Source organism: Natator depressus, chromosome 15, assembly GCF_965152275.1.
Source record: "Natator depressus isolate rNatDep1 chromosome 15, rNatDep2.hap1, whole genome shotgun sequence".
Classification (NCBI taxonomy): Eukaryota; Metazoa; Chordata; order Testudines; family Cheloniidae; genus Natator; species Natator depressus.
The window spans coordinates 27687712-27705018 of record NC_134248.1 but is presented as its reverse complement, the minus strand read 5'-3'; the positions used below and the strand labels follow the sequence as shown (position 1 = coordinate 27705018).

Here is a 17307-nt window from a genome sequence, read left to right as displayed (position 1 = left end):
TTAACAATTTGTGTGTTTATTTGTAGCAGACTTAGTTTAGTGACATGAATAACACTTCTTAAAATAGTAACATTTAATAAAGTTACTGGATATGTTAATTGTTCATTTGAGTGCTAGTACGTAACTTCAGGAATGCAGTTAAAACATTACAAGCTGTTGACATAGTGTTTAACAGGATGAAAAGCCGTACTATAAAATCTGCACTTCCAAGGGACATTCCAATATTGCAGGCTTGCTTGTAACATGTGGTGTTAGTGTGAAATATATTATAGCATCATTATTACTCTGTTTCATACCGAAACAGTAATTTTAGTGTAAGTGCCTCGTACTAAGTGGAGATTGCTTACTCTGTATTATTGTTTTCTATTAAAATGATCTTATTGAATTTTAAGTTGTGTATGTAAGGCTAAAAAAGTGCACTTTATCACTCAAGTCTATAAATTTGGTACTGATTTTTTTTTTATTTAAATTTTGGAGCTATATATGACAACAGTTTGAATTCCTTTCCTCTCAACAGCTCCTATACATCTTTGGTTGATTCTCTTGAGGTGCCGAAGAAATGTTAAAAATGTAATACTCAGGTTTAAACCTTGCATGTAATTGCTGATATTTATTTAAATGACAGTCTCCAGCAGTTTAAACAACTTCAGTCCTATAGAAGTTGAAACCACATTAATTTACTAATTTTTTTTGGCATTGGTACAACTCTTAGCCCTGGTCTACACTAGGAGTTGAGGTCGAATTTAGCAGCGTTAAATCGATTTAAACCTGCACCCGTCCACACGACGAAGCCCTTTTTTTCGACTTAAAGGGCTCTTAAAATCGATTTCCTTTCTCCGCCCCCGACAAGGGGATTAGTGCTGAAATCGGCCTTGCTGGGTCGAATTTGGGGTACTGTGGATGCAATTTAGACGGTACTGGCCTCTGGGAGCTATCCCAGAGTGCTCCATTGTGACCGCTCTGGACAGCATTCTCAACTCAGATGCACTGGCCAGGTAGACAGGAAAAGGCCCGTGAACTTTTGAATTTCATTTCCTGTTTGGCCAGCGTGGCAAGCTGCAGGTGAGTGCAGAGCTCATCAGCAGAGGTGACCGTGCAGAGCTCATCAGCACTCATCAGCAGAGGTGACTGTGCAGCGCTCATCAGCAGAGGTGACCATGATGGAGTCCCAGAATCGCAAAAGAGCTCCAGCATGGACCGAATGGGAGGTACGGGATCTGATCGCTGTATGGAGAGAGGAATCCGTGCTATCAGAACTCCATTCCAATTTTTGAAATGCCAAAACATTTGTCAAAATCTCCTAGGGCATGAAGGACAGAGGCCATAAGAGGGACCCGAACAAGTGCCGCATGAAACTTAAGGAGCTGAGGCAAGCCTACCAGAAAACCAGAGAGGCAAATGGCCGCTCCAGGTCAGAGCCCAAAACATGCCGCTTCTATGATGAGCTGCATGCCATTTTAGGGGGTTCAGCCACCACTACCCCAGCCGTGTTGTTTGACTCCTTCAATGGAGATGGAGGCAACACGGAAGCAGGTTTTGGGGACGAGGAAGATGACGATGATGAGGTTGTAGATAGCTCACAGCAAGCAAGCGGAGAAACCGGTTTTCCCGACAGCCAGGAACTGTTTCTCACCCTGGACCTGGAGCCAGTACCCCCCAAACCCACCCAAGGTTGCCTCCCAGACCCGCCAGGCAGAGAAGGGACCTCTGGTGAGTGTACCTTTTTTAAATAGTATACATGGTTTAAAAGCAAGCGTGTTTAATGATTAATTTACCCTGGCATTCGCAGCCAGTACAGCTACTGGAAAAGTCTGTTAACGTGTCTGGGGATGGAGCGGAAATCCTCCAGGGACATCTCCATAAATTTCTCCTGGATGTACTCCCAAAGCCTTTGCAAAAGGTTTCTGGGGAGGGCAGCCTTAGTCCGTCCACCATGGTAGGACACTTTACCACGCCAGGCCAGTAGCACGTAGTCAGGAATCGTTACAGAACAAAGCATTGCAGTGTACGTTTGCGGGCGTTCAAACAACATCCGTTCTTTATCTCTCTGTTATCCTCAGGAGAGTGATATCGTTCATGGTCACCTGGTTGAAATATGGTGCTTTTCTTAAGGGGACATTCAGAGGTGGCTGTTCCTGCTGGGCTGTTTGCCTGTAGCTGAACAGAAATGTTCCCCGCTGTTAGCCACGGGAAGGGGGAAGGGGTTAGCCACGTGGTGGGGGGAGGCAAAATGTGACCTTGTAACGAAAGCACATGTGCTATGTATATAATGTTAACAGCAAGGTTTACCGTGAAAGAGTGTAGCCATTGTTCTAGAAAATGTGTCTTTTTAAATACTACTGTCCCTTTTTTTTTTCCTCCACCAGCTGCATGTGTTTCAAGGATCACAGGATCTTCTCCTTCCCAGAGGCTAGCGGAGATTAGAAGGTGAAAAAAACGCACTCGCGATGAAATGTTCTCTGAGCTCATGCTGTCCTCCCACACTGACAGAGCACAGACGAATGTGTGGAGGCAGGCAATGTCAGAGTGCAGGAAAGCACAAAATGACTGGGAGGCGAGGTGGTGGGCTGAAGAGAGTAAGTTGCAGGCTGAAGAGAGGGCTGAAGCTGAAAGGTGGTGGCAGCGTGATGAGAGGAGGCAGGACTCAATGCTGAGGCTGCTGGAGGATCAAACTAATATGCTCCAGTGTATGGCTGAGCTGCAAGAAAGGCAGCAGGAGCACAGACCGCCGCTACAGCCCCTGTGTAACCAACCGCCCTCCTCCCCAAGTTCCATAGCTTCCTCACCCGACGCCCAAGAACGCGGTGGGGGGGCCTCCGGCCACCTGGCCACTGCACCCCAGAGGATTGCCCAAGCAACAGAAGGCTGGCATTCAATAAGTTTTAAAGTTTTAAACTTTTAAAGTGCTGGGTGGCCTTGTCCTTCCCTCCTCCACCACCCCTCCTGGGCTACCTTGGTAGTTATCCCCCCTATTTGTGTGATGAATTAATAAAGAATGCATGAATGTGAAGCAACACTGACTTTATTGCCTCTGTGAGCGGTGATCGAAGGGAGGAGGGGAGGGTGGTTAGCTTACAGGGAAGTAGAGTGAACCAAGGAGGGGGGGTCATCAAGGAGAAACAAACAGAACTTTCACACCGTAGCCTGGCCAATCAGGAAACTGGTTTTCAAAACTTCTCTGATGCGCAGCGCGCCCTGCTGTGCTCTTCTCACCGCCCTGGTGTCTGGCTGCGTGTAACCAGCAGCCAGGTGATTTGCCTCAACCTCCCACCCCGCCATAAACGTCTCCCCCTTACTCTCTCAGATATTGTGGCGCGCACAGCAAGCAGTAATAACAGTGGGAATTTTGGTTTCGCTGAGATCTAACCGAGTCAGTAAACTGCGCCAGCGTGCTTTTAAACGTCCAAATGCACATTCTACCACCATTCTGCACTTGCTCAGCCTGTAGTTGAACAGCTCCTGACTACTGTCCAGGCTGCCTGTGTATGGCTTCAGGAGCCGTGGCATTAAGGGATAGGCTGGGTCCCCAAGGATAACTATAGGCATTTCAACATCCCCAACGGTTATTTTCTGGTCTGGGAATAAAGTCCCTTCCCGCAGCTTTTGAAACAGACCAGAGTTCCTGAAGATGCGAGCGTCATGTACCTTTCCCGGCCATCCCACGTTGATGTTGGTGAAACGTCCCTTGTGATCCACCAGTGCTTGCAGCACTATTGAAAAGTACCCCTTGAGGTTTATGTACTCGCCGGCTTGGTGCTTCAGTGCCAAGATAGGGATATGGATTCTGTCTATGGCTCCACCACAGTTAAGGAATCCCATTGCAGCAAAGCCATCCACTATGATCCGCACATTTCCCAGGGTCGCTACCCTTGATATCAGCAGATCTTTGATTGCGTTGGCTACTTGCATCACAGTGGCCCCCACAGTAGATTTGCCCACTCCAAATTGATTCCCGACTGACCGGTAGCTGTCTGGCGTTGCAAGCTTCCACAAGGCTATTGCCACTCGCTTCTCAACTGTGAGGGCTGCTTTCATCTTGGTATTCTTGCATCTCAGGGCAGGGGAAAGCAAGTCACAAAGTTCCATGAAAGTGCCCTTACGCATGCGAAAGTTTTGCAGCCACTGGGAATCGTCCCAGACCCGCAACACTATGCAGTCCCACCAGTCTGTGCTTGTTTCCCGGGCCAAGAATCGGCGTTCCACCTCATGAACCTGCCCCATTAGCACCATGATGCCCACATTGCCAGGGCCTGTGCTTTGAGAGAAGTCTGTGTCCATGTCCTCATCACTCTCGTCACAATGCTGATGTCGCCTACTCACCCAGTTTCGCTTTGCCAGGTTCTGGTGCTGCATATACTGCTGGATAATGCGCATGGTGTTTAATGTGCTCCAAATTGCCAAAATGATCTGAGCGGGCTCCATGCTTCCCGTGCTATGGTGTTCTGCACAGAAAAAAGGCGCGGAACGATTGTCTGCCGTTGCTCTGACAGAGGGAGGGGGCGACTGACAACATGGCTTACGGGGTTTGCTTACAGGGAATTAAAATCAACAAAGGGGATGGCTTTACATCAAGGAGAAACAAAAACAACTGTCACACAGAATGGCCCCCTCAAGGATTGAACTCAAAACCTTGGGTTTAGCAGGCCAATGCTCAACCCACTGAGCTATCACTCCCCCAGGTATTTCAGGCAGGACTGAATCTCCATTAAACTTTTCAAGGTGCCCTTGACAGACCTCACCGAAATGATTGTTGGCTGTTGATTTCACGGAGGGAGGGAGGGGGAGCAAATGAATACAAAACAAATCTGGTGTATTTCTTGTTTTGATCCACTCTATCTATCTTTTACGTCTTTGGCTGGCAGCAGACGGTGCAGTAGGACTGCTAGCCATCCTCATCTCCTGGCTGCTCACTGTAAGATGGTATAATAGGACTGCTGGCAAGACTAAAGAGAATGACCTGGTCGAGTCACTCCTATTTTAGTCCCTGCGCCCATGTCTGCCCAGGCGCTCCTGACCGACCTTACCGAGGCAGCCAGGAGCACCTCGGACATGATGACGATGGTTATCAGGCCTATTGCACCATCTGCTGCCACAAGGCAATGGGTTGCTGCTGTGTAGCAATGCAGTACCGCGTCTGCCAGCACCCAGGAGGCGTACGGTGACAGTGAGCTGAGCGGGCTCCATGCTTGCTGTGGTATGGCGTCTGAACAGGTAACTCAGGAAAAAAGGCGCGAAACGATTGTCTGCCATTGCTTTCATGGAGAGAGGGAGGGCCTGACAACATGTACCCAGAACCACCCGCGACAATGTTTTTGCCCCATTAGGCATTGGGATCTCAACCCAGAATTCCAATGGGCTGCGGGAACTGTGGGATAGCTACCCACAGTGCAATGCTCCAGAAGTCGACGCTAGTCTCGGTACTGTGGAAGCACTCCGCCGAGTTAATGCACTTCGAGCATTTTGTGTGGGGGGACACACAATCGACTATATAAAAACGATTTCTAAAAAACCGACTTTTATAAAATTGACCTAATTTCATAGTGTAGACATACCCTTAGTATTGTCAGTACCAATAGACTTGTGCAGTGGGTATATTGGAAGCAGTATAAATAGTAGAATTGATGAGCAAGAATCAGAAATGTAGAACTGAAAAGCACCTCAATAGGTCATCTAGTCCAGTCCCCTGCACTTAGGCAGGACTAAGTATTATCTAGAGATGATACAGCTGTGGGCAACAGTGCAGGTTCTAACTCCCTAACTTGCAGCAGACTCCCACTGTACTGGCCCCCTGAACTATTATTCTCCAATTTGCATGGAATCTTAAGAAGGAGTTAAGGACTTAAAAATAAATCTAATTTGGCAAACATATAAAGGTGAAGGGTCTTCCCATTAAGGTAAGGGATTCTCCAATTCATTTCCTTTGTGTATTGCTAGAAAAAATGAGTTTCAGTTTCTGAACAACCTCCAGTTGCGTCCCTTCAGAATGTGAGCACTCTGGGCGGGTGTTTCTGGCCTTGGTGCTCTGTTAGGAATGTCTTTTGCAGGGGAATCACTTTAGAAAAAGCTTTCATTCATTCCTGTTGACAACTCAGCCACTGTCTGACTTTTTGTGGCGTTACTAGTTAAAATACTCAATTTATTAAATGTCTGATCAACATAACTGTGCTGGTAAATATATTTAGTGTAGGTTAGGGGTGTGCTTTAAAAAAAAAAAAAAAAAAAAAGACATAGCTATATCCGTGCTTACGCTAATGTAACTTATATCTGTTCTCCGAATACCAGTGTATTAGTATAACTATACTGGTAAAATCTTCTTAGGTTAGACATGGCCTAGAACTTTCCCAGAACTGCATTATGTAGGGAAAATCTTCCGTTCAGTTTTTCAGCTAATGTGTGACTTAGACTTTTACAAAACTTACTCATAAAAATTTATTTTTATTTTAGTATATTATATTATATTTGTTATAGTTAAAAATCTAACTACTGGATTTTATATAATGTTAACTTTAATTTTATTTCTGGAAAGTTATTTATGGCAACTGGACTACTACTTTTCTATTTTCCAAAGTAAAAATGTCTAAAGATGATCAGTCATGATATGATTTTGGCCATGATATAATAATCTATGTTTCTAGGTATTTCAGTCATATCATTCACCATGGTATCAGATTTCCTTGCATACATCTGGATTTGGTTTTTGCTTCTCTTCTCATTTTGTGAGCATGGAGGAATAAAATCCTCAATCTGTTAGGGACTTAAATATCTAAGGATCTTTTTTTTTTCATTTGCATAGGTAGAAAATGATACATGTATAGCAAACCCTCTACAGGAGCGCATTATTCTAATGAGAAAAGAGGGAGAATCTGCAAAGAGTATAAATGAGATGCTTCTGAGTAGGCTTTCAAGGTACAGAGCCTCCCCATCAGCAACACTGGCTGCTCTAACTGGCTCTACAATTTCCAATACATTGAAAGAGGACCAAGCAGGTCAGAAGAGTTCTCTTCTTCTTTACAGTAATTTTTCACTTTTGTTTGCAGTGATGCATATTTACAAAATTATTTCTCTAGCTGTAGAATTCTGAAAATCCTACATACCTGTACATATAGTGTCTTTAAGTTTAGGCTCTTTACACTGCCATCATATACATTACTGTTACGAATTTCTTAGGATTTATTAAAATTCTTTAAAGTTGTGTGAATTTCTTATAAAGATCGTTGCTTTTGGAATACCTAATGCTAATACATACTTCAGTACAAGTGCTTAACACTCAAAGTTCTAATAGCAAAATAACAGTTCATATTCATGTAAAATACACTGCTGCAAGGGAAAAAAATTGATCATGCAAAAACTGTAGCTGTGGTAAACACAGCACCCTTTTGTTGCTAGTTTATGGTTCAGTTCTGCCACCCTTACTCTGACTGATAGTCCCATAGCTTTCAATGGGACTATTTCAAGAGTTACTCCTGGGGGAATTCTGTGTTTCTGCATGTGCGCATAAGTAATGAACCATGCATATTTATAATTTTTTGTGCAGAATAAATCTTCTGCCAAAAGGTTGCTGCAGTTCCGCCTTTTGCCCACCAGAGGGTGCTGTGGCTATAGAACACAGCAGCAGCTCCTGGCTAGCAAGGGAAGAGAAAGAGCCAGCATTCTTTGCAGTGCCTATCAGGCCAGGTCAGGAGACAGACAGTGTGGGGTGCTGGGGGGGGGCCAGAAAGGGGCTTATAAGGGCTAGTGGGGGAGGACAGATGGGGCAGGGGTTGAATGGGAGTGGAGGCACAGAGCTCTGGGGGGTAGGGAGGTGCAGGGACACATGGTGATGGGGGAGGGCATGCAGAGCTACAGAGGGACAGGAGGTGGCTGAGTGGGGGCACAGGGACCCATGGGGATGAGGGCACAGGGACACATAGAGACAGGGAGAGGCAGGGTGGGGCACAGAAACACATGGGGAGGGGGGACGGGGAGTGGGTACAGGGACACAAGGATGGGAGTGGCTGGGTGGAGACACAGAGACACATGGGGACAGGGTGAGGGAGTACAGGGACACATAGGGACAGGAGACTGGGGGGGGTACAGAGCCACATGGGGATGAGGGAGTGGGTGTCTGGGGGTGGAGGGACATGTGGACACGGGGTGCAAAGACACATGGGGGTGCAGGAACACGTGGGGACAGAAGCAGATGTGCCTGACTGAATGGGACAGACTAGGGGTTAGCCAGGAACTGCGTGGGGGAGGTTCCCTAACAATCTCTCCCCGCCCCCCAAAAAATACCTGTTCCATACTTTTCCCACCCATACCCAACAACCCTCCAAGTTCACACCCAGGCTCCTTCCCAGCAATTTACTTCCATCTCCCTCAGCTCCTCCGTTATCCTTGACTCCCCCAAGCCTTTGCACTGCTTCTGAGGGGTGCTGGAAATATGGTTCTGTATTGTAGTTTAAATGAGTTACTCGGAGTTCTGTGTTAATATGCCTATTAGTCAAAAAACATTTACTGAATATTTTTTGTTGTCTGTATTGTTACAGACATACTTGCTGACAGGTATTTTGAAATAAATGACCAAAAATAATTGAAACTGGTGTGATTATATTGTGTTATTTTAACAAATAAAATATGCAGAATTTTGAAGAATTTTAAAATGTCGTGTGCAAAATTTTTAATTTTTTCTCACAGAATTCCCCCAGGAGTAAAGAGTAAGGTATTACACAGTATTTGTCACTGGCATAAAATATTAAGAATATGATATACTCAGTAGACTGGCAGTAGGAACAGTTAAATCATGTTAAAGTTAATTTAAAGCTCACTATGAGTGGTTCCTTAGATTTCTTTTACATTCAACATAACATACTGCAGTATATAAAATGCAAATTTTGATTGAGAAGCCATTTAAATATTTCAGCATGAGGGTTTTCATTTTTTAAATGTAGGAATGTAGAAAAGTAGGGTAAAGATCAAATTAATTTGTACTGCAGATTGATCTTGAATGATATTTACAGCCATCCCAATCCCTTTGTCTCAATGTTGTTATAAACTCCTTTAATTGGACTAAAAAGAAAAATTCATCAGCCATAACTTGTAAAGCTTTCCTAGATTTTGGTTAAACTTATTTCATTGAAGATCTCATAATACTTTGATTTTAGTCGGGTAGCTCCTCAATTCTATTTAATTCTACGTTTCCGAAAGGTCTATAGGAAAACTGAATGTCCAAAAATAAAACTAATGGCTAGATTATGGGAGTGGTATGTCAGACAAAACTGACTTGATTACCCTCCCAGAAAACTAATTTTATTGTCAACTCCATGGTTAAGTGATTATTTGTTGTTGTTTTTTTGTCCTTAAATGACCAAGATACCATCTTCGATATGGGGGTTGGGGGGTACAGCTTATGAAGGGGTTTGAGGAGAAGCAGAAGGTGATTGGAGTGGCAACCAAGAGGAGTTTAGCAGATCTATTCTGAATTGATTTGAGGAGGGTCATATGATTTTCATGGAGACCAAAGATGACATTGTGGGCCAGAGTTTTGGTAGGGGGTGTAGAGAGGAAAGCTTTGATTTTGGAGATGATGTAGAAAGAAAACTGACAGGATTTCATGGTAGATTTGATGTGGGGAGAAAATGAAGGAAGAGTAAAAATAACTCCAGGATTGTGAGCCTGTGCGTGGGAGCGGTTATTGAATTGCCAATGAGATGAAGATAGAGGAAAATGAAGGGAGGCTAGATGCATAAGTGATGTCATAAGGCTTTAAAAATGGCATTAGTAGTACATTGAGGCAATACTTAAGAGGCCTTAAAAATTTTCCAAGAAATCCAAAAGGATCTTTTTCTTCAGAAGATGTTTCACTTTTGGGCTATAAATAAAGGCTTACATCGAACCATTGACAAACCTGTAACAATAGCGTGGTGAACTATTTTCTTCTGGCATCATTAATCCTTACTATAAATAGGATACTTCAAAAAATGCTAAATCAGTTTCCAGTAAGTGTCCTATCACAGCCTCTCAAAATGAACTTTAACATTTCTGTTGGCTGTAGAAAGTGTTAATCATATTCTTAGTTTTTTATGCCAGTGACTGTGTGTGTTATGAAATTTCATTATACTTGTGTAAACTCATATTGAGGTGAGGGATATTCCAGTGTGATACACCATATTGTTTGGGACATCAATAAACAGGTGGTCCAATTCCCATTCAAAGAACTCATCGAGTACTCTTTTCACACTGTAGCACTGTTGGAATTGCTTTTTGGGCATTCTTCTGGCGTACCTCTTCATTATTGGTGAAATAGCAAATATGTGTGACATGGCTATTGGTATACTGATTAATTGTTTATATATTACAGTATTACTATTCTTTATGACTTTATTGAAACTACTATATTAGTTTCACTTTAGTTTAGATAGGGTGTTTGAATAATGTACTGATCACTTTCTTTGCATTCTGGGGATTTTTTTAAAGTTCCTTTTCTGGACAAACTTTCTGTGTGTATGTCTTGCATAGTTCTCTTCCTTTCTTCAAATATGCATTAAATAACCTAGAACCCTGGGTTCACTGACTAGTGATGAGATTACAGTATGCATATGGATTTTAAAATATCTCATGTATCCAGTTACATGTTGTTATAAGTTCCTAAATTAAGAAAATACTCTAACCAGTGGAATGTATATTTACACCACTGCAAATATTTTCCTAGTGTTTTTGCACATACCCTTTAGATTGTTACAGGGAGTGGAAAGAGGTATAATGGAGATCTTGAAAAAACTTTGTTGCCTAGTAGTGAATAGGAGTGCTTCAGAAAATAAAATATGGGTTCCTCTTGAACAGTCAGTATTCAGAGCAGTGTTGATCAGCTTTGGCTGGAGCTCCACCCTCACCTTCTTGGCTGGAGGCTAGATCACCATGATTTAATGGATATGGGACAGGGTAGGAGGATTTCAAGGGATTAAAAAGTGGTAGTGAATCCCAGAGGGCCTCTTGTCTTAAAACTTCCTTGGGCTTTAAAATGTTGCTCGTGATATTTTGCCATCCTAGACATCCTTAGGGCAGATTTTTGTTTGCTTCTCTGTATATTATACCTTCTATTAGCTTTTAGATTTTTTTCTGATGTTTTTGTTGCCATCATTATGGAAACTAGGGCTTCCTATTTGTATTCATATTTAAAGATTGTTTTATTCAAATTATATTTTAAAATGCCACTGAAACCGTGCATGCCCTCTGAGGAATTATCTCCTAATGAGGGGGGGAATCTTTAGAGTCCACTGGCCAGCCCCACAAGTAACTTCCAAAGGCTGCAAAAATGTTAGGTTTATCAGTATTTCTGATGGATTTATTTAAACTCCAAAATAGATTGTATTTAGGACTTCTATCTTGCTTGCTCTCTATATCTTACTAATTGTTTGATTCATTGCTTTATTTAACATTTCAGCTGCTAACACTAGTTGTGGGCTACCACTAAAAATGTTACGAAAGACTCCAATGTACACATGTGGAACATATTTGGTGATGTTGGTCCCACCTCCAGGTGGGTCAGGGAGCTCTGCGACACGATCACTGTTTGGTGGGACAAGTGGTTTGTCATCTTTGAAAAGTAAGTTGTTGGCTTTTTTGTTATCCTTACAGCAGATTTCAGAGACTCTCTTTTTTATCATATTTTAAACTGTTGAGAAATTAATTTGAGATTTTTTTTTTTAAAGTTCTTGCTTCTAGCTTGGTATACAATATTTCTGATGGGCAGTTCACAAGCCGAGCGGATCTCATTGATGCTGCAGGAAGTTCGCTTGGACGTGGTGCTCTAATACCAGGACTTGGTAAGAAATACATTTATTTTTAGGGACATTCAGTATTAGAGATAGCAATCTCTATTTTCTAAATTATTTCTTTCAATTTCCAGTAACTTCCACTTTCTTTTGTAAAATTAAATAAATAAAATTACAACTTAGAAAATGTGATGTGAAAATTCTAAAGAGAGGTTTTTTCCTGGTTTCTTATGCTTTGGTTTGCAAGTTTTGAAGGTGCACTCTCTCTTCTAGAGAGTGAGAAGAGGTATTTACCCTAGGTGGAGAGAACTTGGAAGATTTTTTACATATCCTTTGTATTACAAACTCTTAAAAGAAAGAGTCAGTGTTAGAAGATTTGAACTTTCTTATCTTCACTTTAAAAAATAAATGTATTAACCAGAAAGATTTCTGCTTATATTTTCTTATTTCCCTGTGACTTTGGTTTTCACAGCTTCACTTGCATTTGCAGTCTGGACTTGGATTACTTCTGCCAGCTCAATAGTCAGAATGATACAAAATAGAATAGGAATAAATTGTTAAACACCAGCTACGCTAGGTACCAACAGGGTTTTAAACAATGCTTAATTAAAATGTTAACTAGGATCTATATAGGACTCACGTTGACAAGGATCAAAGGTATAATTTTTTTAAATGTTCGTTAAAACACTTTGGCCAACATGTTTTGAAACTCTAGCGCAGACAGGGCTAGGAGTATTTTAACATGCTAATCAATCAAGCTGAAGGTTCACCTCAATCCGCTTAATGTCTGTCACAATACTACTAGTCCAGTCTACCCTTGAGTTTTGAAATGTGCTTAAATATCTTCTATCCTAGTCTAGACAAGCCTATAGAAGAATTTTCTGCAATTTCATGCAGTGGGGATAGTGCCAAGTTCATACTTTTCCTCTCTCTCCTTCATATAATTTCTCAAGATCCAGCTATGACGCTCTCACGCCATTCTTGTTTTTTCGATGTATTGTGCCCACTTGTAAGCTCCTCAGGGAAGATGTCTATTTGCTTACCACTCTTCACCAGTTGCACAGCACCATACATGCCACCAGCTCTATAAATAACCTGCCAAAATTGTAACAGCAAGGCTATTAAATTCAAAACAAATGCAATTAATTATGAATAGAGATAGCTAAAGTATTTGAAACTGCTTTACCAATTTTTCTTGAACAGCAGCATAAGCAAGGGGTAAAAATTTTGAGGTCCGTGGTAACTTTTAAAAAACTTGAATGACATAACCACCTCCCCCCCCCATGTCCGTCACGAAATACAGTAATTTTGTCAAGTGTCCTTTGCGCAACATGGTGGTGCCAACCCCTGAGCATAAGATGCTAGCCCCAGCATTTCAGCCAGATAACTAATTGGTAGCAAGCAATTTGAGTGATAAGGACACTGAGGAATACTAAATATAGCACTTAAGGCATTTATTTGTTGGCGCATGAGGGGTTTGCACTAACCACATTAAGAAATTTGCTTTAAAAGATTGTTATTCTTAACTCTTATCCTTAAGCACCTTGATGTGTCACATAATGTAATTGAATTAACTTTAGAAAACACATTAAATCCACATCTGATATAGCAATGTTTGAATTGCTTTCCAAGAAAAAAATTCTAATAGAAAATACTATCATCAGACAACTTTTTAATAAATAAAAACTATATTGACTCTTTTTTTGTATATTCTCTCTTCAGGTGCATGTTATGATACTATGAATAACATGATATGGACGTGCTCTAATGACTATATTGATCAATGGTGTAATCCTGGAAACCAAGCATTCCATTATGTCTGTCAGAGACTGGGAGTTAGTCATATCATCACAGAGCCCAGAGGTGAGCATATAGTCAGCACTTTGTATAAGTGTAAGTAAAATATGAGGTTAACATAGTCGAAACTCACATAAAGCACTGAACATACTTTCTTCAGAAAGCCACAAGATTAGTTACAGCATATTACAAAATTACTTAATCGTTATTGAAGATAAGAAAAAAGCTTTTTTTGTGCATGTTTATTGGTTTTCTGACTTCTGCCTTTAACACTTTTAAAAACTTGAACAGAAATCTCTTACCTTTAATGCAGACGATAGCTCTGAAGTGCTGCAGAATTTCAGTGATGCTAATGATGGTTTCATAACATATTTTAAAAATGAATGTAAACTTGATATATGCACCTCTGTGTTCATAGAGAGAAGTATGGTCATTTATTTTTTTTCTTTCAGGAGATGCTATAACCACAAATGAGGTTATCAACCAGTTACTGCACCACGTTGGTGCCATGTGCATACACCAACTAAATCTGCTTGCAGCCAGTAACAATCTCCCAATAACAAATTTTTTGGGCAAACAACATCCAATTGAAGCACACCATCTCAGCAGTATTTGCGACATCATGGAGAAAGCTATGGTGAATGGAGATACTTGCATTATACGCTGCATCCTTGTTGTCTTTCAGGTATAAACAAATCTTAAATATATTTTAAAATTAACTCTGTAAAGGAGACTTTAAGAACGCAGACCAACAAGTAAACCTTTTTTAAAATGAATGGTGACTTTGTATTGAGTGGAGAAGAGCTAATGGACATTAACCTAGAGATAACTTCTTATTTTGCATTTCTAGAATGTGTTATAACCTAAAATTAGACCTCTTTGAGTTCTCATTTATGTTTTACAAATTGGATAAGATCCAGAGAGGTTAAGTTATTTGCTCAAGGACAAGGGTGGTTTATCTAGTTTTTGTTAAGACACTGATCACAGAATCAGTAGATCTGGGTTCAATTCCTGACTACCACCAACTTTGAGCAACCTTGGAGAAATTATTTAGAGTGTTGGCCATAAAAATGTTTAAAGTTGGCCTAACTCTGCTTCCATTTGAGCCACTATGTTATAGGTGCTTTCCTGTATGAAGCACTTTCCTTGAGTAGAGAAGAAATTTGTTTTTAATATTGCTGTATTTTCTAACTATTGTTTTTGTAGGTGGTTTTTAAATTTTTCTTCAGCCCCCAAACTGAGAGAAATAGAGACATTATTAGAAGGTCTGGCCTTTTACTTTGGCAGTTACTGATGGCACCAAAGAGCCAGATTTGCCCTGAAATTCAGAAGGAGGTCTGTCTAGCAATCAGGTAAATACCAATGTTACTTTGTCAAAACAAAGTGAAACTAAGATCTTAAAGATAGTTATGAAAAATCATAACCTGAATGTAATTTCTTAGTTCACTGTTATTTCTTAGTACACTGAGCCATTCAAGTTAAAAATACAGCTAATCTGAACTTTATTATAAGAATCCAGGATTTTGTGTGTAAACTATGCCTTTGGCAAATTTTAGATAAATATGATCAGATCTTGCAAATTTGGTTGGTTTGGAGGGGAAGAAAAATGCAGGATGTTCCATTAAGTGGTGATGGTGATGCAGTATGCAATAACTACATTATGCCTACTTTAAATTGCTCCTGCAGTTCCTATTGGCTTCACTTTTTTTCTTCTTCTTTTAACCTAATCAGAAGTATGGTGTTATATAGCTGTCATGTTTCACCCAAGAGTTGTCTGCATTCAGTGACGGGTGTAGTGTTTGTGTGTGTGGTTTATATATGCTTTGGGGTGAAAGAATCTATGTAAATGATAGTGGTTAGAGCAATGTTTCAGAAAGCAGATTTGAGGTTTTTTTGTGTGTGTATTGGGGGGGGGGTGAACAGGGGTGTGGGGATAAGTGAAGTGAGTGGCGTTTGGGGATGCTATAGGTTGAGGATGATTTTGGAAAAGTATGAAATGGGTTGCAAGGGTATCCAGGTCGCTTGGGGTGGCAGGAGACTTGTGTTTAGGGATGAGAAACCTGTGATGTATAGGAGTCCTGGGATGGGGAGAGCCCAGTGTCTTTGTGTTGCGGCATCGGCACCGAACAGATGCTTCAGCTCCCCAGCACACTAGGCAGTAGTGCGGAGGGAGCAGAGTCACAGAGCCTGAAAGGCACTGCTGTCCCATTTGAGCTACAAGCTGTGAAACTTTTCTGTGGGTTGTCATGACAGCAGAGTGACCAAGCAGAGGGCAATAAAGTGGAAAAAATGCAATTGTGTATCAAGAGAATCAGAAAATGTGCATCTCAAGGGCAAATAATGTTGTCTCACGTAACCTATTCACAGATTGCAAATCTGCTTTCAAGTGGGAAACGTTCCAAAGCTTGAGAACAAAATCTTCCAAAGAGCAACCTGTGTGCCTTTCTTATAAACCACTAAGTTACAAAATGTATACAGCCATTTAAATGCACTAGAGAATAGTAGTACGTGTTTGGTTTGAAGGCCGTCTTTTCAGGTTTTATATATGCTGCTGACTGTGTTTACTGCGGATATTGATAGAACAACAGTTAAGTAGTTGTTACAGCATTTGACTAGATTCATTGTTTTTGGTCAGCAAATATATTAAAGCATTGTATCTTATGTAAGCAAAGGAGCAGATCTGTAATGTTCAGGAAGGATTTCTTCTTATTGTAGTAAAATAATAAATTCCAAGTTAACTTTGAGGTTCATATTTTCTGACTTAAATTTTGAGTTAAATAAATTGTGTTGTAAGGCACTATGAAATGTAGAATCTCCATGTGGTGATGGCTATTCTAAGTCTACATTTCAAAGTGACTTGACTGTGATCAGTCTTGGGTCAGAGACTAGTTGGGGAAAAAACTGCAGAAATCTTGGCTCCAGTTCACTCTTGTAAAATGAACAGTAGACCACATACTTACGTTTGGTATGAGACACATTTAATAAGGTAAAACATGTCCATATAGTAGCTCCTTTAACACTATAAGCCAGTGGTCTCCAAAGTGGGGTGCGCAAGACGATTGATTGTGGGGCGCAGCAGGAGGAGCACCGCAGGAGGGAAAAAATAAAGGGGAGGGAGGTGGGGCGGCCCTGAGTCCTCCGGCCCATGGAGGAGCAGGGGCAGCCGTGCAGCTGACGGCCAGAAAGAAGCAGCACTTTCCCCTTCAAAGCTGGCCGGAGAGAAGTGGCGCTTTGAAGGGGAAGGTGCCGCTTCTCTCCGGCCGCTGGCTGCGCGGCTGCCCCTGCTCCTCCTGAGTCCTCCGGCCCATGCTCTCAGGGCCGCATTCCGAAAGGGGCTTTAGAGTGCAGGCCCGGGGCCCCTTTAGCCCAAGGCCCTGAAGCCGCTAAAGCTGCTGCTTTCTGGGTGGCCCTGCTCGGGTTGGGGAGGCAGCTCCCAGAAGCGCTGCGCAGAGCCATCTGCACACCCCCCTGCACCAAACAGGAGCTGCCCCAGGTAAGTGCTCTGCACCTCCTGCCTGCCCCAGCCCTGAGCGCCCTCCCACACCCTAACTCCCTCCCAAGCTCTGCACCCCAGCCTGAGCGCCTGCTGTATCACAAAGTGTTTAAACCAAGATTTTCCAAAATAATAAAGCATATTCAATCACATTGCTCCCACTAAAAATATTATTATTAATAATTTTTTTAGTGACAGCAAAAAGGTTTTTTGTACCGTTAATAAATAAAAAAAAATTATTTTAAAAATATTGTTTTTCATCTTTAT

General features: G+C 41.7%; 1 protein-coding gene across 3 annotated transcripts in view; it reads left to right on the top strand.

Moving 5' to 3' along the window:
• Nucleotides 1–17307, top strand: part of HECTD4 (HECT domain E3 ubiquitin protein ligase 4) — a 125692-nt gene that overhangs the window by 34084 nt on the left and 74301 nt on the right. For all 3 annotated transcript variants that reach the window (XM_074972732.1, XM_074972731.1, XM_074972730.1), the window contains exons 8-13: nt 6794–6986; nt 11420–11581; nt 11688–11801; nt 13473–13613; nt 14000–14232; nt 14754–14899. In XM_074972732.1, the coding sequence (XP_074828833.1) occupies nt 6794–6986; nt 11420–11581; nt 11688–11801; nt 13473–13613; nt 14000–14232; nt 14754–14899 (989 nt within the window). The remainder of the gene's footprint in view (nt 1–6793; nt 6987–11419; nt 11582–11687; nt 11802–13472; nt 13614–13999; nt 14233–14753; nt 14900–17307) is intronic.